The 26504-nt window shown below is 30.5% G+C and overlaps 1 protein-coding gene across 4 annotated transcripts in view; it reads left to right on the forward strand.

The window, feature by feature from the left end:
- The first annotated feature begins 1488 nt into the window (after positions 1-1488).
- LOC124366017 (keratin-associated protein 5-1-like) overlaps positions 1489-26504 on the forward strand; it is a 55322-nt gene continuing 30306 nt past the window's right edge. For 2 of the 4 annotated variants that reach the window (XM_046822211.1, XM_046822212.1), the window contains exon 1: positions 1489-1596. In XM_046822211.1, the coding sequence (XP_046678167.1) occupies positions 1555-1596 (42 nt within the window). In that variant the 5' untranslated portion in view covers positions 1489-1554. Of the gene's footprint in view, positions 1597-4901; positions 5895-26504 lie in introns of those variants that run through there. The other 2 variants (XM_046822214.1, XM_046822210.1) reach the window with 2 other exon arrangements.

The following is a 26504-nucleotide window of genomic DNA, read 5'->3' on the forward strand; positions in this document are numbered from 1 at the left end:
TTGCTCAGTCCAGTAGTTGATTAAAAAAAATATTCTGACGACATTATTTTCTGTATTCGATGAAAATCAAAATGTGATTTTTAACAAGCAGTTTATTGAGTTTGATTCATGTATTTAGTATTTTTCAAGAATCAGAAACGGCAAGAAATCAAATGTGATGCCTTCGACAACAACAAGAACAAGATTATCGTGTAGTGGTGGTGCACGACCAAGTTCAATGGAAGAAGCTGAATCCGTTAGGTTCCTCGAAACTTATTCCAATCGAGACCTGACATGAGACGATTACATCGACAGCGTCTTCTCCAAGATTGCTTCACGCATTCTTGTTTTGCGCACCCTTGCAAATGAGGTTGTTCAGTACAATCTACTGACATGCCAGCTGGTCCAAGGTAGAGACAATATTTGAAGTGATCAACTTGGAATGACAGCATTAGAATATTTTTCCAAGATAGTATAAACCTAATACTCTACTTGAGAGTATTATGCATTTAAATGACACAATTAATTCTACTCTTAATTGAAATGACTCCTACTTTGATGAATTTAAATACTATATGTGTAAATAACATAGTGCAATACAGTATTTAACAAGTATTAAGTACCTTTTGTCGCCGGCACATTCAAACTAGGTGTGAGACAGTCGAACATTAAGGAAAGTTGCTATTAATATGTCATAACAATAACGTGACATGGTTTAGTGTTCTTCGTGAAGCACTAAATCTCCTTAAAACTAATACTGAATCTAGGTAAGAGTTATACTAGTGCAGTGTATTTACTTTGATTGTATTAGTTACACAAGAGAATGTTCAAACAGTGTTTTAAACTGAGATATGGTAAAAGAAAGCGCCCAGCCTGCCCTCTGGCAGAGTTTGAAATGCAACAAAGTTACGAGGCGCGACCCTAACATCAGACCACAGAATTAACCTAAATAATCATCTGAAACTCAGGAAAACTCGCATTCGTAAGAATTAATTATCTCCTGTGTAGCTAATACAATCAGAGTTATAAGTATAGAATTATAAAATAAGTGATATTACCATAAAAACAATCTAAATTTGCGGTTGTTCCCAATGGCCTGTTATGGTAGTGGGAATGGATGTGTCTTATGTGAAAAGAGCGTATTTAAAAAGTTGGGAACAAATCTTGTCTTCATTCTACTCTTTTCAAGAAAAGGGTGAAAATAATACTAGTGCAATGAGTAAATTCCATAGTAGGTTTCAAGAGAAGGAAGCTGTTCAAATGTATTTATTACAGTAAGTTTAACTAAAATAAATAAATAATCACTAACATTTATGAAACAATTTGAAGGAAAATTGAAATAAAACTGCTGGTTTCTTTTCTAGAACGAAATGGCGCCTCGGTAGCTATAATTGTAATATGATACAGTTTTATCTGCTAAGTGACGGTTACTTTTATTCATGTAATTTATACGAGTTCCAATAGCGCTCTTTGCATATTTGATCATATATATGTCGTACTTGTTTGTTTGTTTTATTGGACGTTTAAAACGTGTGAGAGATAGCGTTCGATTGCAGACGTAGCAAGACAGTCACCATGAAGCTAGTGTTGGCAGCGGTTGTCGCCACGTGTTTACTGGTAAGTTCATTTTCACTTTTTCAATTGTTGAAAACCACAATACACGGACGAGAAAAGTTGAAAAGAAGACCTGGTGTAACGGTTTTGGACACTTTTACATGAGAAATTGATGGATGAATTGTAATGGACGCATTGAAAAGCTGAAACTTCAATTATCAAGTTATTCTATTCACTACAGTTACAAGAAACATGGCCGAGAATTTCACAGTCCACCCAACGTCTTCGAGGGTGATGTTTGAAAAAAGTTCCAAGATGGTTGTTGGATTTTTCCACTAGAGTTGCCTCAGTTGCCTATGTAGCAAAAAATATTAAATATATATATATATATATATATATATATATAAAGTAAATAAAATATAAATAATAGAGAGTAAAATTTCTAATTCGGATTGACTTAAGATTTTTATTATTTCTGATTTTATCAAACCATTATTAGTTCAAATACAAATAACTTTAAATTAATAAATAAATTCTGAAAATTCCGATACTATTGGTATATTAGTAATATACTGTATAGAATATTTATAATTAATATAATGGAAAAAGACAAGCAGCCTTTAATAATTTTTTATATATTTTTTGTTAGCCTAACTTGACGAATTATATCATTTTGACAACCAAATGGACCTCATATTTTATTTTTGGTTAACTCATGGAAATGGAAAAATAATATTTATTTTAAAAAGAGATGGTTTACATTAATTTTAATTTTGAAAGATATCGAACTAAAATACAATGCATATAAAAATTAAAAATCCGTTTTACATATTAAATAACATATACAGTACAAATTTCAAACTTGAAAACGTTGCCTCAAATAAGAACAGATTATGTCAAATAAGATGTGTACCTAATACTAAATAGTCTTAATTTTAATCACGTAACTACATATAGTTGTTTAGATATATCCAATTTTCAAGCATTTAAATAAAGAAAGGAACAATTATTGTATACATTACTGCAGCTTACTACAGCTTGATGATAAATAAATAGTTTATGTTCATAATAGGAATTATTTTGAAACCCTACAAAGTTTTTATCATTAACCTCTAATTTTCTTAATTTACTTCCTTTTCTATATTTTTTTAATTGTTTGCAGTCATAAGCAATATGCATCAGCACTATATAATTCTCTTAATAACACGATTGAATAAATCTTTATATTGTTTTAATGCAAAAAAATCCAATGTTCCTCAGTGACATTTTTTTACTTGGTTTAATGCAATTTACCAGTCAGTAAAGTACCTGGAGATACTATTCATTGAAAAAGTGGTTACTGTTTGGATGAGTTTTATGTCATTTCCTCTTAAGTCAAGTCAAGTCCCTGTATGTTCCAGGGAGTTATCAACTCCATGCCCCGACCAGAAGCCGTTCCCTCCGCTGAAGCGTATCCCCATCCCGAACCAGAACCTTCCTACTCTATCTTCTCAAGAGGGGGGATAGTTGGCAAAGGGATAAGCTTCTGGAGTGGTTTATGCAGAGGTCTATTTAAGGACTTGGTGTTTAAGGACCTTTTTTGAAATACAATGACTGAAAACTCATTAAATCTGATAAATCGTGGATAATAAGCGATTTTTTTTATTGTGACCCTGTTGATACATAACATCTGGTAAATACGTTAAATAGGCTACATAACAAAATGCTTTGATTAAACGATCAAAACAGCCAACAATGATGTTAGGAATAACCAAATTATAATGATTGACTTGTTACACCTTGTAAGTTAATAATTTAATTACTCTCATGTAACTTTAGGCTCACAAATTCTGTTATGAATCACACCAATAGGGTATAATATATAATCTTTAATATATACTAACATTCTGTATGTAATACCCAATGCGAACCAAAAACACATCCTTTTTATCATTCTCCTTCCCTCCATCACCACAGCCAGGTTTTTGCTACAAAGCCGACATCTTTGTTGCAGGGACTTAGCTCCTCCAATCCCAGGCCAAAAGCCGAAGCATCACCTGAACCTTCACCTCAAGGATTATCCGGCCTCGTAGATAGTGTCTTAGACATCTTAAAGCCGCTTTTATGTGGTATTGCAGATTTGCTAGGAAGCGTTATCACCGGAGTTTTATACCTGTTATCTGGAATAGCCCACGGCATTCTCAGTCCTTAGCATACATTTATAAATAAATAATAATTATTTTGTTTTAAGTAAAGAAACTAAAATTAAAAACGTATTATAGATAGTAAAATATAACTTCTCATAATATGCACACAAAAATTTAATTAAAAAGTTATATAATATGTATTATATAACTTTAATAATGTTAAAATGAGATAAACTATAAGAAGAAATAACTCTAAAGTAGATTGAAAGTACAAAACTTAATAGTTACATGCGTATCAGTAATAATCATCACTAACTAAGCCTAATTGGCTAATTAGACGTGTAAAAATTACCGGTCACATTTACGAAATGTACTAGCGGCCAACCTGAGAAATCAATTGTATTCAACTTAATGGAAACGTAATTCGTTAACCTATTCCCCTTCGTACAATCAATGTTTATAAATATTATCTTGGAAGTAAATTAATTACTTTAAGTAATTTGACCGTTGTCAATAAATCCCATTCGATTCAAATTCAAATTCGGATATTGACTTGGCCTAGGGTGTCTGTTAGACGTACTACCTGTCTGCACCCTTCCATACTATCCACCCCATTGTCGTTGATCCACTCCTTTTTTAATTTTGTCACAAAATATTTCCTTTAGTATATTCTTAGGAATAAAACTTGTTACAACATGACATATACGCATCACCTAAATCAACATAAATCGCTTCTATATTTCATAACACATCACGTTTTTGACAAATACACATTGTAGCTAAAAAGATTCTGAGATAGACGTATGTAATGTAACTGTAATATATTGTCAATGAATAACCATTCAATATATATGTATATATGTCGCTTTTGGTTGTATTGAATTAGTTTTAGTTAATGAAACTGGCAACTAATGTGAAACGCACGTGTAATTTTTTTTAAATATGTGTAATGTATTCGAATTAAGGTGTGGAATTGACTTTCATACAGCTATAACCATATAAAACAACTATAACCATACAAATATAACCATATAATCAGTGTTGCGATACTTTTCATGTGGCTGGTCTGTAATCGTATAATTCAGATAAGTTTCTTTCCTAAACATAAAGAATTTTAATTTAAGTAATAAAAAATGACAACTAAAAGTGAAAACTTTTTAACTTTGCACTTTAAAACTAAAACATTCCTCGATTTTGCAACCAATAAACCTGACCAGTCCTAACTAACCTATAATGTTACAGGGAATATGTCTCTCAGAGCCTGCGGCCAAGGCCGACCCTAAAGCCTTTCCCTACGCTTTACCAGAAGCACTTGCCAAAGCTTTCCCTCAGGGTGCCGTCAATGACCTGTTGACTGGCCTTAGTACTCTCCTGCAGAACTTACTGGCAGCGTTGCTGGGTGGTGGCATGGCTGCCATGATGGGTGGTGGTGGAGGTGATGGAGGCGATGGAGGCGATGGAGGTGATGGTAGCGGAGGCGGCAGCGATTGCTGTGGGTGTGACACCTGCGGCTGCGGTTGCTGCGTCCAAACATGCCTGCCCCAAATTGCCAGCTTCGCTAGACCGTACATATACCGCGGTTAAGACATAAACATTTAATTAAATATTTCATAAGGTTAAAATTAAATGTACTCTCTATTTCAAAATTAAACGTCTAATAAAAACAATATCGCCTTAACCTATTCATATGTTAATATTAAAATATTAAATTTTATTAAATATAAATATGTACTACTTAGGTATGAAATAAACAGTCTTCTGAGAAGAAACGTTATTACAATTTTCAAGCATAAAAGCCAAATGTAAATTAACTTTCTGTTTAAATTTAAAACATTTGGTTTAGCTTATATATAATTATACGGTGTAAATTAGTTAATTTAAATACTGGACGATTAAATGTTTCTTATGTAACATGGTATTTAAATATTATCTCAATGACGTTAGTTTATAATTGAAAGCTTAAGTTAGAACGTGTGTACGAATTGTAGTAGTAATAGCATTATAATGAAATAAATATTCAATGATGTGTAGTGGAAATGTATCCATTAAACATTCAATAGTATAATAAATGTTTAATCACTAAAATCTATGTTATGTAAAAATTACATTAAAAATTAATGCATGGTATTGTATTAACTATTTTACATAGTCATAGTTCATTAAAAGTAATCTTTAAGATTAATTCATTAAATTTTGTTCCAGGATTATTGTACTCAAATAAATGTATTAAAGTTTCGTTTTAGTTATTTAAACAAGCAATAATATTTTGTACTGCTAAAACATTTTTAACACCTAATCAAGTTAATTTGCCGATAGTTAAAACAAGCAAATGAAGTTTTAAAACTAATCACTTTGCTTTAACATTAAATTTTGTTAGTGCTAATTTAAATATATAGAATACTAATTCAAGACATTATTTTAAATAATGCTTTCAAAGCTCAAACTTAATCCAAAAAGCATGCATTGCAATAACAGTTTTATATATTTGTATATTTTGTTTTTTTTTAACTCTTGTAAAACAACTCAAAAATATAAAAAATTTTAAAATGGCCTACTATTCAAATTCATTTCAATTGATAATATCTATGGTTTTTTGGACTTGAAGTTTTCTTTTTTTTGTAAACGTAAATTTACCCAGCAGCAAAATGTATAGTAATCATGAAGATTAAACAATATAATTAAGTTCATTTTAGTCCTGCACCGTTACGTAACATCGGTACTTTAAACATAACTTAAAATAGGAGGTAATAGTAAATAAATCCGAACGTTGGTAAGTAAAAAGTGTTCCATAAAGCTTTTTAAATAACATACTCAAATATTAACAATAAACTACAACACCACATTGTATGATTTATTCAATAAATGTATTACTTCATAAATTTTTTTATATAATTCTGGAACTAATATACAGTCGTATAAACTATGAACTATAATTAAATACCTTAAAATTTTTTTCATAATATGTTAATCACATAATGTGAAGATGTTTATAAAGCTAATAAAGAAGAAATCATCGTCCGCAATAGATATTAAGTTGATAAATTAGTATACAGCTAATGCCCTTAAACAGAAGATATGAATTCAAGATAAGAATAATAAAACTGGTAAGTAACAAAAATAACCCAATCTTTTAATAATGTATTTAAAAGTCTTAATTTTTGTGGTATTTGTATAGTTTCGTCTTGAACCATGGAAGAACTCTATTGAATTGTTCAAAAGATCAAAGTGCAGTCCGTCTGTGTGATAACTCTGAATATAAAGGTCCGGGGTATTTGTATAGTTTCGTCTTGATCCAAGGAAGAACCCTATTGAATTGTTCAAGAGATCAAAGTGCAGTCCGTCTGTGTGATAACTCTGAACATAAAGGTCCTGGGTATTTGTATAGTTTCGTCTTGATCCAAGGAAGAACCCTATTGAATTGTTCCAAAAGATCAAAATGCAGTCCGTCTGTGTGATAACTCTGAATATAAAGGTCCGGGGTATTTGTATAGTTTCGTCTTGATCCAAGGAAGAACCCTATTGAATCATGTCCAAAAGATCAAAAGTGCAGTCCGTCTGAGTGATAACTCTGAATATAAAGGTCCGGGGTATTTGTATAGTTTCGTCTTGATCCAAGGAAGAACCCTATTGAATTGTTCAAAAGATCAAAGTGCAGTCCGTCTGTGTGATAACTCTGAATATAAAGGTCCGGGGTATTTGTATAGTTTCGTCTTGAACCAACGAAGAACCCTATTGAATTGTTCAAGAGATCACAGTGCAGTCCGTCTGTGTGATAACTCTGAACATAAAGGTCCGGGGTATTTGTATAGTTTCGTCTTGATCCAAGGAAGAACCCTATTGAATTGTTCAAAAGATCACAGTGCAGTCCGTCTGTGTGATAACTCTGAATATAAAGGTCCGGGGTATTTGTATAGTTTCGTCTTGATCCAAGGAAGAACCCTATTGAATTGTTCAAAAAGATCAAAGTGCAGTCCGTCTGAGTGATAACTCTTGAATATAAAGGTCCTGTATTTGTATATATAGGTTCGTCTTGATCCAAGGAAGAACCCTATTGAATTGAGGTCATACAAGAGATCAAAGTGCAGTCCGTCTGTGTGATAACTCTGAATATAAAGGTCCGGGGTATTTGTATAGTTTCGTCTTGATCCAAGGAAGAACCCTATTGAATTGTTCAAGAGATCAAAGTGCAGTCCGTCTGTGTGATAACTCTGAACATAAAGGTCCTGGGTATTTGTATAGTTTCGTCTTGATCCAAGGAAGAACCCTATTGAATTGTTCAAGAGATCACAGTGCAGTCCGTCTGTGTGATAACTCTGAACATAAAGGTCCTGGGTATTTGTATAGTTTCGTCTTGATCCAAGGAAGAACCCTATTGAATCATGTTCAAGAGATCAAAATGCAGTCCGTCTGTGTGATAACTCTGAATACAAATGTCTTAGAGATTTTAAACTTGGTAATAGTTTCATCTTGATTCAAAGAAGAACCCTATTGTACTGAGGTCATAAGATCAGAGAGAAGTCCGTCCGTCTTTCTATATGTCCATCTGTGCAATAACTCTTGATATAAATGTCATAGAGGTTTTAAACACATGGATAGGTTCATCTTGATCCAAAGAAGAACCCTATTGTACTGAGGTCATAAGATCAGAGAGAAGTCCGTCCGTCTTTCTATATGTCCATCTGTGCAATAACTCTTGATATAAATGTCATAGAGGTTCTAAACACATGGATAGGTTCATCTTGATCCAAAGAAGAACCCTATTGTACTGAGGTCATAAGATCAGAGAGAAGTCCGTCCGTCTTTGTATATGTCCATCTGTGCAATTACTCTTGATATAAATGTCATAGAGGTTTTAAACACATGGATAGGTTCATCTTGATCCAAAGGAGTACCTTATTGATGTAAGGTTAAGATATCTCAGTGCAGTCCGTCTGTCTTTCTACCTGTCCGTCTGACCGACTGTACGAGACTTCTTGATAGAATATGGCATAGAGATATGAAACACGGCACATAGGTTCATCTTGATCAAAGGAATAACGCTATTGATTGGGATCAAAAGGCTGTCCTTCTGTCCATCTGTGCGATAACTCGCGATTGAAAGGTCCTAGAAACGTAAATTTGGTGCATAACTTTGGTCCAAGGAGGAACCTCGCATCATTTTAGGGCAAAACTTTCAAAGGTCAGTCCGTCTGTTAGTATGTCCGATAACCCTTGATAGAAAGGTCATAGACATTTGAAACTTGGTTTTTCTTCGTAAAAGAATGACCCTATCGATTTTTTTGTAAAAATGTAAAGACCAGTCCGTCCATCTGTTTGACTATCTGGGATATAATTCTTGGCATAAAGGTCCTATAGACTTACAACTCGGTGTATTGGTTCATTTTGACCCAAAGAAGAGCCCTTTTGATTTTGGCGCAATGAAGTACTCCCACCGTTGGTCAATATGTGTGACAACTCTTTCACTGCGTTCTTTTAGATCCTTCAATACTACATTGTAACGGTTTATTTGTATATCCAGTATAAATATAAACGGTAAAATAACGTTGTAACTAAATCATATTATCGTCACTATCGAAACTTAAATTCACATATCAAAACAGGATTTACTACGAATCATGTTATATTCTCTAAAAGTAAGAAACATAATTTTAATCAAATTTGTTTCCCTAATGAAATTAGTTTATTTTGTTTAATAAACTACATCTCAGGCGTAGTTAATTGTCCTTAATAACTTGTTTATGATTTAAAAATAGTACAAAAATTAAATGGCATGTAGCAGGTCTACGGTTCATACTACCTGTTGGTTATTAGAATCAGCCTAATTTAGAATAGATATATTAGATGTTGCTCCACCCTGGCTGTTGAGACCTACAATATTTAGGATATCTTGTATCCTGATGACCAATTATCTGTTACCGCGCTCTTCTGGAGCTACGTATCTCCTAGCTTCGGATCTAAGCGTATTTCAGACACTATAGGCTCTGGAGCATGCTGAGCAAGGCACATGCACTATAGGCTCTAGTGCATGCTGAAAGAGGCACAGGCACAATAGGCTCTGGGGCATGCTGAGCAAGGCACTATAGGCTCTGGGGCATGCTGAGCAAGGCACAGGCACTATAGTCTTTGGTGCATGCTGAAAGAGGCACAGGTACAATAGGTTCTGGGGGCATGCTGAACAAGGCACTATAGGCTCTGGTGCATGGTGAAAAAGGCACAGGCACAATAGGCTCTGGGGCATGCTGAGCAAGGCACTATAGGCTCTGGGGCATGCCGAACAAGGAACAGACACTATAGGCCCCGGGACATGCTGAACAAGGCAATAAACGCGAAATTTGTAAAGTTGATACATCAGTTTCCTGTATTAAGTTTAAAATGAAGATCTGAATCCCAAAGCAGAGACCATAAAGCGGTAAGTGTTTTATAACTAGATATTATACTTTAATAAAGGTATCAACACTGTACAGATTTTAATAATTAAAACGTTTAAATTGAGGAAATTTTATGACTTAAAGCCAAGCATTAAAAAAGTATAAAATAATTAACTTACAATATTTTTGATTATATAAATTTCATATGATTTGGTATCACAATGGCCTAGACTGACATAATAACGTATTAACACTGGCGGAAACTAAACAGTAAAATTCAAATTTAAATTTAAATTTTAAAATTTAAATTTTTTATTACAATGTTACTCATTGTTTATTAATAGGTTTCAGTATAGTTCAGTTAAACTGGCTTAGTTCATATATTTACTTAAAAGTTGTCTAGGCGATCGCTTACGTCTTTTAGGTCACCAAATGTATACATTTACAATTAATTATTGTATTTGCACATACTATGTATAACATTCACTTGGATAATACGTCCAAGCTAACAAAAATGTCGTTGGTTGATTCTTATGTAATTCTTCTGTATAGTAAATAGAGAACGTCAAACCTTAGTGAGTAACATATATCTAAGCAAAATTTAACAGTTTCTCCGAGAAACAAGCGGAACATTTTATGTGAGCACTAAATACCATTTTATACCACTAAATTTTCGATCTGGTTTTTAGAACGTAATTTAGAAACTTCCATTGACAGATTGTCTTCGTTAACAGTAAGCCTATATATATTTTTCAGAGCAGTACAAGAATAGAAGGCAAGAATAAAGATTCATGGTTCAACTAGTTTCCTATTTAATTGTTGGCCTATGCAACTATCCAAGCTATATGAGTTCTTGGCCTCTGAGAGAATTTGGTCTATGCGAGTTTTTAGTCTTTGAAAGCTCAGAATTTGGCTCGAATTGTGAGGGTTTATGATTTTCTGAAGGTTTTTTATTCTAGAATTATTAGAACGCTCAATTTATATTTAGAGAATCCGCTCTGATTGAATCTCGAATATCAAGAATTATTTGACCTATAACATTTATTTTCCTCGACCTATAACACCTTGCCTAAGGGAACGTCTACATTTTATGGACATTCAGATTCCCTTTTGTCTGGACGTCTTACTGAAGGTTCTAGAGATTCCAGTCTGCTCCCTATAAACAACCACTGACCTATTTTGATATAATAATTTTGTAAATAAATGCTGTAATTTATATTTACGAACTTCATTGTCAGGCATTACAAAAATGTTTCAGTAAATGTTTATTTATTAGGGTTTTACCAATGCATATTAAAAATAAAATCTAATAATACCGTGTTCGGATTCTATTAAAACAAAGCTGAATTTTATAGAGAACGTAGCCAGGAAATATTTTGGGGGAGGGGTCCAGACAACTGATGTTTTCCCCCTAGTGGACAGAGAGTAAAACCCCATTTTGTTCCTTAAGACGTTCTTGACCCGTCTCTTTGTTGTCAACGACCTTTCAGCAGTACATGTCAGTAATACTGAAGTATTTAAATAACAATAATCGTTTACTAAATAAAAGTAATTGAAAATATTGAAAATTTGGGGGGTCGGACCCCTTCGACTCGTCACTGGCTACGTCCTTGAACTTTATAATTATTTAGAAAGAACAACATTTTCTGTCAATCCACTTACACCATAAAAAAAAATACCTAACATATCAAAAGATTTACTAAAATTTTCTGTTTTAAAACTACCAATTTGTTATATTTGTTTGGAATTTAATTGTTAACTTTCTAATAATATTTACAGATATAAAGACACAAATCTATGATAAACCTGATCTTTCAAACCGTAACAGTTTTAAAACGCCATTCTTGTCATGCTAAAAATCTCTAAATAAATTTAAAGAAGCTACAAATAAGAAAAGATGACATAATTGTGTTTTACTGAGTTGCTTGAAATCAAAACACGCTCTGTAATCATCGACCTACATCTATGTTGTTGACAAGCAACCTCAGAGTCTACAACATCTGTGTACCTGAACAGGCATATCTTTGCCTACGAGTCTTGAAAGCTTATGGTCAAACAGTTCTGCCTCCTATGTACAAAGTACTGCAGCAATTAAAATTATGATTATTACTATTTATGATTAAAATTATTATTTTGTTTATAATTTAATTTAAACTTGACCATGATATTTTAAATGAAAAATTATTGAGCTTAAACTAAAGATCTTAAGAACAAGGAAGGAGAGTTATATCCCCTACAAGTTGCACATTTATAAATACGAGTTTATTCAGTTGCGTAACAATGTCTGTGTACTTTTCCGTCTACGTATATGGCTTAGATATCCTTATCTTATGGTAATATCCCATAGCGAAAGGCAGTAACTTCAAAGCTCAAATGTTATCGTTTAAATGATTTTTGGTTCCAAATATTTCAAAATTAAAATAGCTATATTATTATCACATCTTCTTGGCTGATCGTCAGCGAAATCCACCACTCAGAAGAGGGGAAAATTTGATCTTTTGTCTGTCTGACTGTCCACAGGATATCCCAAGAACAAACAAACCTATAATTGACAGGTATGAACAGGTCGTTTCTGAATAGTTGAAGTAGAGTTCGATGATGGTATAGTTTAATCTAAGGGACGTCGCTGCAATCAAGGATACAACCATGTTTTGCAACTGCGGGGGTTGTAACCCCCCTTGCATGGATGCAGGGAAAAGTTTAATATTTCGTGGCAGAAATTGGTCAAGCCAGCTTTCGGACAGTGGGTAGACCGTATCCCACCAGGATGTCGTCGAGAAAACGCGCATGGCTAATTTAGCAAAGCCTGTCAGTTGACACGTGGTCTGGTGCAGGCACTCCTAACCTTTTTCTACTTAATGCGATGACCAAAATGTTTTCTAGTTACCAAGAATAAGCAGAAGATCTAAAGCCCCAGATGAGAACCAAGCAGAGGGTAAGTGTCTCATAATTAAACTTTATAATGTCTAAGCAATTTATATGAAAAGTATTGTTAAAGTGAGTAGTAAGAGTCGAAACGTGAATTACTTTAGTGTGTATGGTCCGAAATTAATAAATTTGGAATTACGAGTACAAATATGACACAGTTATGACTATTAACTTAACCATTGTAATTATGGTGTCTCCCAAAAACATAAAATATTTAACTGGTATATTATTTAGTTATAGAAAAAAATTACGTCATCAACGATCTCCCAAGATACTAAAAAAATATTAAAGAGCTTAATTAATATATGTAATATCAATACCTATTGCCTGTAAAAAATTAAAAATTGTATAACATTTGTAGGAAAACAATTTGAATGTTGAGTTTAGCTGCAGTTTACCTTCCTCTTAGCGCTGCGTTTTAAATCTGACGCTGTCACGACGTGACTCCTAGTATCTGGAGTCATGTTCGTCTGAAGGGATCCAAATGAAATCTATGGCTAACAACTCAAAACGAACAATTTACATCTTTTTGACATCAGAGACACCTAGGTTACAAAATATATAGATATAGTGTAATCTAGGTGAATTGGTACTCTCATTGTCTCGTCAGGTGCGCAATTGAGTGCACTAACAGTGTTTCTGACACTATCCCAAAGAAAATGGAGCTAAACCCAACATTCACAAGGTTCTAACGATTTTTATAGGTTTTTAGCAACAACTGAAGTGCATATATTTACTATCAATCTTATGTTAAAATAGATTGAACATTGAAGACTAATACGTTTGCATAAGTACTTTAGAAAATACTTTAACACTTAAAAATTAATTCAACATCATTTAATTAGCGTGCTCTCTGTGAATTTCTAATCAACTGAGAAAAAGTTTGGTTACGTTTCACCACAGTTGTTTAAAACTAAACCCTAAATTACAGTAACTGTTGTAATGACAAAGTCAAAATCCATCCAACAATACATATTCAAGCAATGCGTTGCAATTAGTATCAACTCTGAGAAGAGATATTAATAACCTAAAGAGTAAAGAGTGCTTTTAAAAACACATGGACTATGTCCAACCAACTATGTTCAACTATGTTCCCGGTGTCTTGTTATGAAAACCTTTTTGAGCTTAACTCTAGACATATGCCAAAAAGACTGTTGTGGTGTGTAATCCTCAGGCCCTGCTCCGAATGTGTTTACTACAAATTCTTGGTGAACCATAAGTCATACCATATCCATTAAACTTTATGATGAGATCTATAAAAGTAGGTATCAAGACCAGACGCTTGAATTACTAATTCTATCAGTGATTATGTTTCAACTGGTCCTACTCCAATAAAATGGAACCTTGATATTGAGATAATTTGGAGGTTGTTAATAACATTTATAATAATTATATTGCCGAGAAAAATTTATACTGCATCATGCTACTTTGGATCCAATTAGTTTGAATAGCGAAATTCAACTGTTTTACAAGAGAAAATGTTGTGTAAAATTAGAAACGAAATCATAAACAGACGGTTGGGCATACTTTCATATTTTTTACTTCACATCGAATGTTAGGTTAAATGCTAGCTCTTAATTTCAGATAGATTGACATATAGAGAGAGGCAGAGAAATAAATAAAATGTTTTCGTCGCTTATCGGCTATAAGTTTTTATTAAATTCTACCAAATGATATACCGATCAACCAACTTTAAATTGACAGATAATTAATAATTTAATCTCTGTATATAAAAGGAAAATGCCTCAATCACTCATTATTGATTCTCCCAGAAAGTTGAAATGTGGCAAACGTATGCCTCATGGGAAATAGAAAATATAAAGAATTTTAACAAAAAAATTAAACATTCATAGTGCGTAAATGGGGTCTCTGGGCAATCCCTGGAACATTATTTTTGAGTATTTTTAATTTCTTGCATTATCGATGTCCTAGAAATATGGAATCTGACTAACACATGATTCAAACTTGCATAGAAAATCAAAAGGCATTTCATAAAGATAAAACATCTGTAGGGATTGAAATGGGGTTGCAGACCATAGATCAGCAATATTTCGTTTCTCAACATCTCAATGACTCACATTTCATCACCTAAATAAAGAATCAAACCAATTCAATAACAATTAACCACGCATTAGGGTTAAAATGAGGTTGTAACCCTTATAAGAACTGTATTTTTGTTTTCCACCTCTCAATATCCTAGAGAGATGAATTTTGACATATGCATGCCTCATGACTTACATAGAAAACCAAAAGATTATAAAAATGAAACATATAACAAATCAACCTCTGTAGTTTTAAATTGGGTTGCAACCACTAGAAGAACAATGTTTAGTTTTATAACTCGCTGATACAATGAAATTTGATATATGTTTATTTTACATTATGTATTTTGTATTTGTATTTTGATCATACTACAACATAAGTACTTCCACTAAGATTACTACGTACTTATTATTCCTCCACTCTGGACTTAAATAATTAAAGTGGTAATAAAATTGTTGGGGCTATTCATTAAAATGACATAGAGATAAATTTGGATATTTCATTAGTACCTTTTAGAACTGCTTCATTTTCCAACTTCAGTGCCTCAAATTATTGCTCTTTAAACTTAAATTCAACTAATTCTGAAATTTATCAGGAGATTTTAATATTTTCCATTCATAATTAGTCATTTTCAGGAGTGTTTATCATGCCATTATATAGGATATGCCTACGAAGTACCTGCTATTTATAGGTAACCGCATGGAATGCCGCGAGTAACTGTTAGACGTAATATAAATGGTCAAATGCATAAATATCTTCATTATAAATCATTTATCATGCAATTTAAGAACATTACAATTTTTGTGCTCTGTCATTAATATATCATAAGTTGTACAGCCCAACTGTTGGTTTGATTAAAATAAAAAAAAAAAAAACAAAATTATGTGATGAATTAACTAACAAAATATGTGTGGTGTAAACTTAAGAGATGTAGCAAAATATCATTTAGTCTGTATTATAGATCGTAAAACTTGTAATATAAATGGTCCTTTAATACTATCTAAAATATCTATTTTGGTGTAATTGGGCTTCAAATAACAGCTTACAATTAGATTTTTACAGAAGTTTGTTTCAAGTAAAACTAAAATCGCCTTACTAGATGCATCTCTTTTATCTAAGTAATCCCCACTTATGCCCATATTTGATTGAAATCTGGCGGGCCTTGACTCTGTGATCAAAAAGTTAGATATTAATTTTTATAAGAACTCTTTCTTCCAGCGCAGTACTGTAGATCATTTTTTCGTCTTAGAGCTCCGCCCTCTTTGTTGCATTTTTTTAAAGATGGTGCAATCGATTTTGGGGTTATAAAATATCTTTTTGTGTTAAATTCATAGTTCTGTAAAATAACTTCCTTAAATACAGAAATATGAAAATTTGTTCTTGGTAACTCAAGGTGAAATTCATATATCATAAAAATTTTGTTCGCTTAAATGTTTTAAAATCTTATTATTTTGCTAAAAATAAAACTAAAAATAAGATATTATTATTAATCAATTTTTTAATTATAATTAATTGAAAATTAATTTAAGTATTGAATTAAAAAAAATATATGTAACCCTCTGTAGCTCAAACACATTTACATACATATTTTTAACCGTTTTTATTTGCGCCTGAATAAAAATGGTTTACATTTCCAACTGTAATTACCTGTTATTTCATGATGAGTGATCAAAACATTCCTGTTGATTTTTCTCCATTTAGAAAAGTTACTTTAAGAGCTCAAAATTTAGCATAAGAATATTTTCCAAACCCAAAACGATTGCACCACCACAAATAGCACAATGCATAGAATATTCATGCTATACTCTCCAATATACCCAATTATAGGAGAACCAAACTAATCACTTGGTCATAATTGATTGAGATCAGTCTCCATCGGAAATTAGGACCAGCCTACAGCCTATGCCAAATTTATTTAAAATCGTTCTACATAAAATTTATTATTTGACAACACTTAAAATAGGGTATCATAGAGCAATGCTTCCTAGCCCGATTGGTTTTAATAATAAACTTAATTTTTTACTTATATGAGAAAACGTTGTACCGAATCCGGTATATAACGGATATAAAATATAAACCCAGTTACATACATGATCCTGCCTGTGCCTATTCTCCCTACATATGTACTGGCACGAAAAGAGTTAAACTAGTTATCTCTGTTACTGATTGAAAACAGACCAACTTCAGTAAGTATCGACAAAAGTTTACTATTGTACTTATTAAAGTCTACGAGGTGTAACTATCCGAATAATTCGAACCGACATAAAAATACCTAACACTAAAATTCTTTGTTTGAAGTTTGTTTTTGACGATGGAAGGATTGTAAAGACAGCAGAATTTTACGGAGTATTTGCCATGTGTTGTATCACTATAACTTACAACTGTGAAGTCATTGGTACATTATAATATAATAACAATCGGATTTAGCAGACTTGTTATATTGGAGAGTTACAGAAAATGGTAAGAATTGTCATTTCTGTATGATCTTAACTAACCAAAGTACTTGAGTTATAATTTAGTTTTCTTTCCCTCACTTATCTAATGAATGCCAAGGAACATTCTGTTGATTTTGTTAGAGTTACGAGTGACAATACTGTTTGGATGATGCACAGGCAATCTGGAACCAATGCTAGAGCAGTGAGTTAGAACAGACCGTATTATTATAATAAACATTGCACACCTTAGAAATATGAATAAGGACCATTGGAATTTTAACTGTTGGTGACACTCCTCTAGGAGTCTGTTGAAGCATTACAGAGAAAATAAACAAAATAGTTTGCCAAGGTGTTGATGTGGATGTAACAATCTTAAAAACCTCACGGATGCTAAGGAAAATTTGGTGTTTTGGTTCCAATAATGGTTCTATTGGAGCCAATGGGAAATCTGCAATAAAGCACCAAGATAGGATAGAGTGTAGATATTAGGATTTTCAATATAAAAGTATCTTACCTCTCAAGTACTATTTTAAATTGATTAGCCAGTATTATTTATATCAGGATTCCAGATAATACTCCTTTATGAGTCCTTTGAAACATGACATGTTGCAAAGAAATGGAATAAGTTGCCAAGATGTATTTTTTCAGTGACCGTAACTTGCTCATGGATCTTCGATCTCATGGATCATTGGGATCTTTCGCTTTCCGTGCTAAGATTTCAAATTGTCGTTCGTGCAGGTAATTTAATATATAATATAGCAGATCGACAAAATATGAGGCAAAGGTAAAAAGTTTTTCAAAAAGTCATAACTTATCCCAGATATAATAGGAAATTATTCAATTTAAATCCTCTAGTAGTGGAATAGATTGTTGAGGTGGAGTTTTCTATTAATGTCCATAGAAATTACAAAGAACTTCAGAATTGCCTAGAAACACTTTGATGTTCCTATTTGAGGCAATTACGGATATGTTCTGGAGTAGCGAGAATGAATAGAGTTCAAAGATTATGATGTACGAAATAAAAATCACAACCTTCAGTGTTGGTAGGGGTTGTTTTGGCTTTTATGGTACTGTTCTACGTTACGCATTTTTGGGAACACCCCTTTAGCCAACTATGAAGAATCACAGATGGATTAGTATGCTGAAGAAGGAGTTTTGTTTTATGAATTACGATTTAACAAATATGTGGAAAATTTAAAATTCCTTCATTTTTAGGTTGGTACAGTTGGATTATTTAAAGGTGCTGATCATTAAACTTCTTATTTAAAACTTAAATTTCTTCAAAATATTCCTGTTTCCTGTCCTAATATGTCAAACTATGTTACTTAATTTTATATAAAAGAATTATCCAAACAGTATAAAAAGGTTTTAATTGCAAACAGTGATGAGATATACCGTATGTAAATTATTGAGTATGGGCGTGAATTTGACGATGATAAACCGTGAAGTCTATAAAATTTTCATTTATTGATATTTTTAGATTAATGGCTTTATCTGCATCAATGATAGCAAGAAATTTGAAACACGATAATATAAGACATACTATAGTTATATAAGAAATGGTAAAATTTTGAACGAAATGTTATAAAAACAACTAAATTATGAACAGAAAATCTTTAAAATTCTTTCAGACGTATTTTCTTATTAATGTATTAATAGTACCGAAATATTAAACATACTAATTTACTACAAATTTAAGATTTTTATTCAATTTAAACATATGAGAACGTTATAAAAAAATTACTGCATTATTATTGATTGTGAGGAACAAATTAAAAGTTAAAAATCTAGGAAATTATTTAGATTTATTACATATTCAACAGGTTATATATTCTGTTATATGTATATTATATGTTGAACATGCCAATCAATCCCACACATAACTGAATTGATACAAGTCTATTTTGGGCTGCAATTTTAAAACCAACCAAAATTTGAATTACAATTGGTTCATGATTACAGTATGCATTTAATTATTAAAAAGGGGATCAGACGGGGAATTTATAAAAACATATGAAAAAGCAAAATATAAAATGGATAACCAAAAAACGTATATAATTGACAAATGGAAACAATTTTACAACTTACAGGTGATATGCTTGAAGATTATCTAGAACATCCAAGAAATTTCCTCGAATTTCATAAAGATTTACCACTTGCCACAAATGCAAATTGATAATAAAGTTGAAAAGTTATATATGGATATAAAAATGCATAAAGATCTGATATTGAGGAAGACGTAAATGAAATAGGTACGTTTTAAAATTAAATAAATTAATTACATTACATGGAAGGTGATTTTATACATTGCCACTATGAATATGCACTGACAAAGTCAAATCTATAAGATTGGTAAAAGAATATTTCTAAATAAATTGAGACTCAAAAGAAATATTCAAGGCGTAAAGAAGTGATCAAAGTAGAAAAAAAAGACAATTCATATAGTTACTAGCACATACCCACGGCTTCGCTCGCAATTTCTAGGTGACATTCCGTGTATTTGTTTGAACAGCTCCCACGATTTCAGTAACACTTTAACTATTTTATATTAATATTACATGTGAAGGGCGGGTTTGAGCTTCTTATTAAAAATAGTTTTAATACCTTATACGTATAAGAAACTAGTCTATATTAGAAGTAATAATTACTAGTTAAATATTTGTATATAAATGGATTCAGTTGTAGACCTAAAAAACAACTTATATTCAATACACAAACATTTTGATGTTTGTTGATGACAAATTATTAAATTTAGTTTAAAGCTAAATATGTTTGTGAAATCCTTGAATATCAAGATACGAGAGAAACAATTATATTTGAACATTTGATGTTAATAAAATATGTATTTTGTTGTAAATATTTAGGAGGCTAAAGGAAGCCCTATAAAATATCATACTATTAAAAAAGCATTGTATTTAAACAAATCTGGCTTTTCTTAACTAGTTTGGTTTTAAACGAAAGGAGAAACAAAAGGTCTATACAAAAAATGGCTTACCAAAATGGCCTTCAAAAAGGTTTTGCCTTTGGAAATTCGAAAACTATTAACTTAAAAACGAAAATAACTCTTTTCGGTAACACTTGTAAAACAAAATCTAATATTTAAAAATCAAAATTTAAAATCCACATTATCAAATAGAAAATGTTTTATTTGTAAGAAATTTGACAAAACTAAGTCACAAAAGTTCTTGTGATCGGGAAGATAATATCATTATATGTTTGTTATGTTCTAAGAATATACAAAATAAACTGAAAATCATGAATTAGAGAAAAATATGTAAATTTGGAAGTATTAGAATGAATTGAGGATCTTAATTAATCTTAGAAATTATGTTTTAATAATTTAAAAACTGATATATATGATGATCAGCTTAAAAAGTTATCAATAAAGTGTTAAAATATAAATATATCTTAGGACAAACTCTTTTATTACAATAATTTTTCTGTTAATATTATACAATTATGAAACTGAATAATAAAACTGGATTTTTACGATGAATATTTCTGGAACAATCATTATAATATCCTTAATTTTTTATCTTTGCTATAATGCCAATTATAAATATGCGAAATATTTTTAATATGTTTAACATGAAACATTCTTTCATTCCCAGAGCTACGAAATTTATTTTTCAATTTTACCTTAAAATTCTCTTTAATGTATTTAAACCATCTGTACAATCCTAATAATATTGTTTTATTTCACGCAAAAACTATTCAAACGATTGTACTGAAATTTTACATGGACATTCTTAAGGCCCCTGAGATGAATATAGGCTTATTACAATTCCACAAACCCTGCCGACTAAGGTCTCTAAGGTGCTCCACTGGTCTCTAAGGCAGCAAATATCCCATCTTAGTCTCTAAAGATGTCTAATATAAATTGAAGGTGCCTTTAAATGTAATAAAATGTTCTGGGTAAATATTGCATTATGACAGCGTAATAATACGTTTAGGTAATTTAACCAATGTTTTCCATTTGTTTACATCTATAGAATGAAAACATAACAAAACTAGCAACTCTTCTTAAATAAACATGGTAGCAACTAGGTAAACAATTAATTTGTGTAGGGTATTGAATTTGGTTACCTCATACGTTGTGGGACGCATATGTACAGTAGCTGAGGAACCAAAAACGTACTAATTAAGGACTGATGAAAGCTGGATTAAACAAACCATCCGCTCCGTGACTACAATTATTTAAGGATAAAAGCGAGCGCGGTAAGTCCGTGATTTAACAAGTAGCAATACACGAGACAATAAATGCAATTTTTGTGACAGAAAATCGTCGAGGGGAGCTTACTGATGAGCTATACCACACTGATCAGGTATATAAATACTGATATAATTCCTACCCTGGACCAAGGAAATAGAATGATTTTGCGAACAATGGTATGATATGGGGAAGAAAGAACATATACTTTACTGTATCATGTATCATCTGTACGTATGGATGACAACTGTTCGTAATGTAAGTATTGAAATACCCCGGTAATGAGTATTACTGATTTTGATTTTAATTTATAATTTTGAATAACAATATATATATATATATATATATATATATATATATATATATATATATTATGTATATATATATCCATATATTTTAGAAACCTATACTGCTTTAAATCCAACCTCATTACAAAATTATGTATAGGTTTGTTTATATTTTTTCTCAGGAAAAACTTGCAACTCTCAATTTGGAGTTGGAAATATCATTAATTTGAACAAGGCGTGCAAAACCTGAAGTAAGAATTACTCGCAATTTTGTTTAATTTCTGGTCCTCATAATAATAAACCCTGGAAAAGGGTGCCTAATGCATGATATATGACTGATTCCATTTTTAAAAAGTCATAGGACCGTATCGTATTACATTCACATGGGATTTTACTAAGCTATGAAATTAGACATTGGAGTTCATCTACATTAATATAAAATAGTTAAAGTGTTACTGAAATCGTGGGAGCTGTTCAAACAAATACACGGAATGTCACTTAGAAATTGCGGGCGAAGCCGTGGGTATGTGCTAGTAACTATATGAATTGTCTTTTTTTCTACTTTATCAATTCTTTACGCCTTCAATATTTCTTTCCAGTCTCAATTTATTTAGAAATATTCTTTTACCAATCTTATAGATTTGACTTTGTCAGTGCATATTCATAGTGGCAATGTATAAAATCACCTTCCATGTAATGTAATTAATTTATTTAATTTTAAAACGTACCTATTTCATTTACGTCTGCTTCAATATCAGATCCTTATGCATTTTTATATCCATATATAACTTTTCAACTTTATTATCAATTTGCATTTGTGGCAAGTGGTAAATCTTTATGAAATTCGAGGAAATTTCTTGGATGTTCTAGATAATCTTCAAGCATATCACCTGTAAGTTGTAAAATTGTTTCCATTTGTCAATTATATATGTTTTTTTTGACTATCCATTTTATATTTTGCTTTAATATGTTTTTATAAATTATAAATTTTATAATTTCAGAAGTTTGCTTGCTCCGGTTCCACAGCCTAATCTAACTGTTTTTAAACATTTTTTTACTTTGAATAATCTAAGATTGTTTAATTTTATTGCCATTGAAATAGATCATCTAGCACCATGTATCGTTTTTTTAGTTTAAAAATGGTTTTTTTATTTTCGTTGTATAGTTAAGACTGATTTCTAAGAATTATTGAATGAAATAATGAATAATGTATATATTTTAGTTAGTGTTTTATTACCTTTTATAGTTAATTCCAATTAAGCTGTTTTTAACGTGTATGACTTGTTATATAGATTTTGTATGGATTTATTATTAATATATTATTTATATAGCAGTTCCTTCTTTGAGTTTTCTTTTACTTTGTTAGTTTAATCTGATATGCATCCTGCATCAGACTTTGGCTATTGGATTTTCCATTTTATTTCACAATTACTGAGTTTTGTTTTTGTCGTAATTGTTTTTGTATTGTTAAGTTTACATTTAGTTTGTTTGAATAGTATATTATTAATTTTAAGTTTAAAAATATTTCATGATCGATTGTTTTATATTATTTGATGGGTTTGTTTTGTATCAATCTCTTGTAAAGTATTTTAATACTGTGAAATAAAATCTTTTGAAATGAATGAAATGATTCAATAATAAAATTTGTATGGAAATGAAAGTTTAAAGTGTTGAACGATTCGTTCATGCTTTTATTTAGGTACTTGTTTTGATATTTTTGAGAGTTTACACATACCACTACACTTATATAAATATTAATACATACCATCTTTTTATTTGATTTCAATATTATAGAAAACACCTGTTTCATTGATAAATATAGTGACTATATAAATATATTTTCTGTACAATTTAATGACCCACAATTATTTTTATTAAAATATTAACACGTTTTATTATTCTGAACCACTTTTGATTGCTTTTTATTTGATCTTTAAACCATATTATAAGTTCCAGATTGATGGATAAAAACAGCGTATTCAGGGATATTTGAAAATTATTTATTTATAGACATCCTGATAATTTCATAAAATACATGACTTATCATCATCATCAACCACTCGATCTTAAATTGAGAGAACAATATGATTTAAATTCTTTGATAAAGATACTATCTTTGGGCAAGTTTTAATGGATAAATTTTAATTTAATGACCCACAGTTACTTTCATCCTTATATAATCTTAAATTAACAGTTGTTCACTTTTGTTATTTAAAAACTTCATTGAAAATAATGTTTAGAATATTTACAACAATATTTTGATATTCTTGAACATTTTTTCCGGAATTAAATCTATTTCATTTTCTCTAATTTTTAAACCAAAAGCAACATTCAGATTCATTAGATGCTTTATGTGAATGATAATATTTAAAATGATTTAAAAAATAGTATCTATAAGATTACAATGAATTTTAATAACACCAACAAGTCTAAGTTTTAACATTTCTAAATGTATTTTGCTCGGTTCTAAAATTTCCTTGCAAACCGAATCAATCAAAATCAATGAACAATTAAGTACAACTTGGGTATTTTTAGTTGAATATTATTAAAACCTGTTGTTATCTCAAAGCTATTTTCATTAAATATTAAAGTTTTGTCTAACTATTTTAATATCTTGAAACCGTATATTGAAGTTTATCAAATTTGTAATATTCTTTTTTAATATAAAAAATGTATGATATTTTTATTATTATTTAAAAATCTACTAAATGTAACTTTAACAAAATTCATTAAAAAATTATCAGTATAAAAACCTCTAGATCAGATTAGATAATTTCTTTTCTTTAGCAAGAATATGATTTTCTAAATTTAAAACTAACTTTGAATTTTCAAAAGTTAATTTGGGAAATGTTACTTTTACTAAGCGATCCTCAAAAATGAAAATCTTTCTATTTAACTGGAGAAACTTTTAAAACAAAATATGAAATAAAACTACAGACTTAAAAAAAGAAAAGAGCGAATTTAAAAAAAGTTATATTGTTAATTGTTTCTTCAAGTAGATGTGGAGAAACAAATGTATTATTAAATTTGCCTCCAACAGATTTATGTATTTTAAAAATTGACATTTTTTTACATTTTTAGAATGATCTTCAGAAATATTTTAAAATATTTAGAAACATTTGAGCAATAAGGTATCACATTTCTATAATTCTTCAAAAGATAGTGTTACTTTGAATGACTGTACACCAAACTCCTAATTGTTTTCAAAGGAAATCGTGTTAGGAAAATCAAGATTTTTGTTAAAGAATATTGCGTAATGCCTAAACAAACATATATCATATATTTTTCTTTCAAAATGTTGATCTAAAATTGTGAAACGTGTTACAAGAAATAATTTTAATGTCACGTATTGTAAAGCAATATGACCACTAATTAAGAAAAACATAATAATTAGACTGGTTGTGATATTGTATTTGATCAATTTAATGAATTGTGTGATAAGATTTGGAAAAAGGATTATCAATATTTTATTATTAATTCAAGCTTGAAACCTAAAAATGGTAGGTATAGGAATACATGTTTTAATATATAATTCGAAAAACAATCCCTGAAACAATAGATATAATAATAGGTGATTTTTTTCTGATTGAATATTTATCAATGAATTTTAAATATATAAGTTATGAAGGAAATGTTTGTGTCGATTAACAGACAACGATGTACCAAAAGATCATTTATATTTTCAAGTACATTTAAGAAATTATATATTTAAATTTCATGGAAATCTGATTAAACCTATACAAATAATGATCTAACAGCTAGAAAACCAAAATCAAGCAGAGGTACAAAATATACGAACTTAATGAAACATATCTGGGATAATTAAGATTAAATCGAAGGATCTCGATAAAGAAAACATTTGAATTATAAAATTCAATAAAGATTCATTGATTATTTAACAAAACTTGATAGTATTATAATTATATTTATGCTCAAGAAAAGGTTAGAAACAACAACTTTTCAAACCAAAAGAATTTAATGAAGGATATTATTTTGAATAAACTTGATGAACTTATTGAATGTACAAACGGAATTCAACGTATTTAAAGGTAATTGCACTTGCAATAAGTTCGCTAATTTTTATGGAAGGGATTGGAATTTTAAATAATATTATTTTAAAAATTTACCATTGGAATTGTACGTATTTATTAGAAACCTGGAAAAATGCTCGAAAAAGAATGAAAAGAAGAGATCCTGGTATAAAAGATTTTATATAAATATACAATGAAACACGTTATTTTTAATATGACATACAAAGGTAAAGGGTCATAAATACTAGTCACATTGCAGGTAAAATTGTACAAGATCAAACAATGGGTATGTTTGTATAAAATATGCTAAATTAAGGGAAATATTCTTTGTATCTCCAACTGCAGGAGCAATATTTTTAAAAAGAAAAATAGGAATAGGTATTGAAGAAAATGTTTAGTTTAAATTAAATAAATCTGTGAGCATTAATTACAGCAAAAATGAAAAAAGGACCTCATGCATGCATTACTGAAGACTGTAACCCTTTTGAGCATTTTTATATAAATGTAAGTCATTTGTGTATACTAATAATAATTAAATTTTTT

This window comes from Homalodisca vitripennis, chromosome 7 (genome assembly GCF_021130785.1).
Source record: "Homalodisca vitripennis isolate AUS2020 chromosome 7, UT_GWSS_2.1, whole genome shotgun sequence".
Lineage (NCBI taxonomy): Eukaryota > Metazoa > Arthropoda > Insecta > Hemiptera > Cicadellidae > Homalodisca > Homalodisca vitripennis.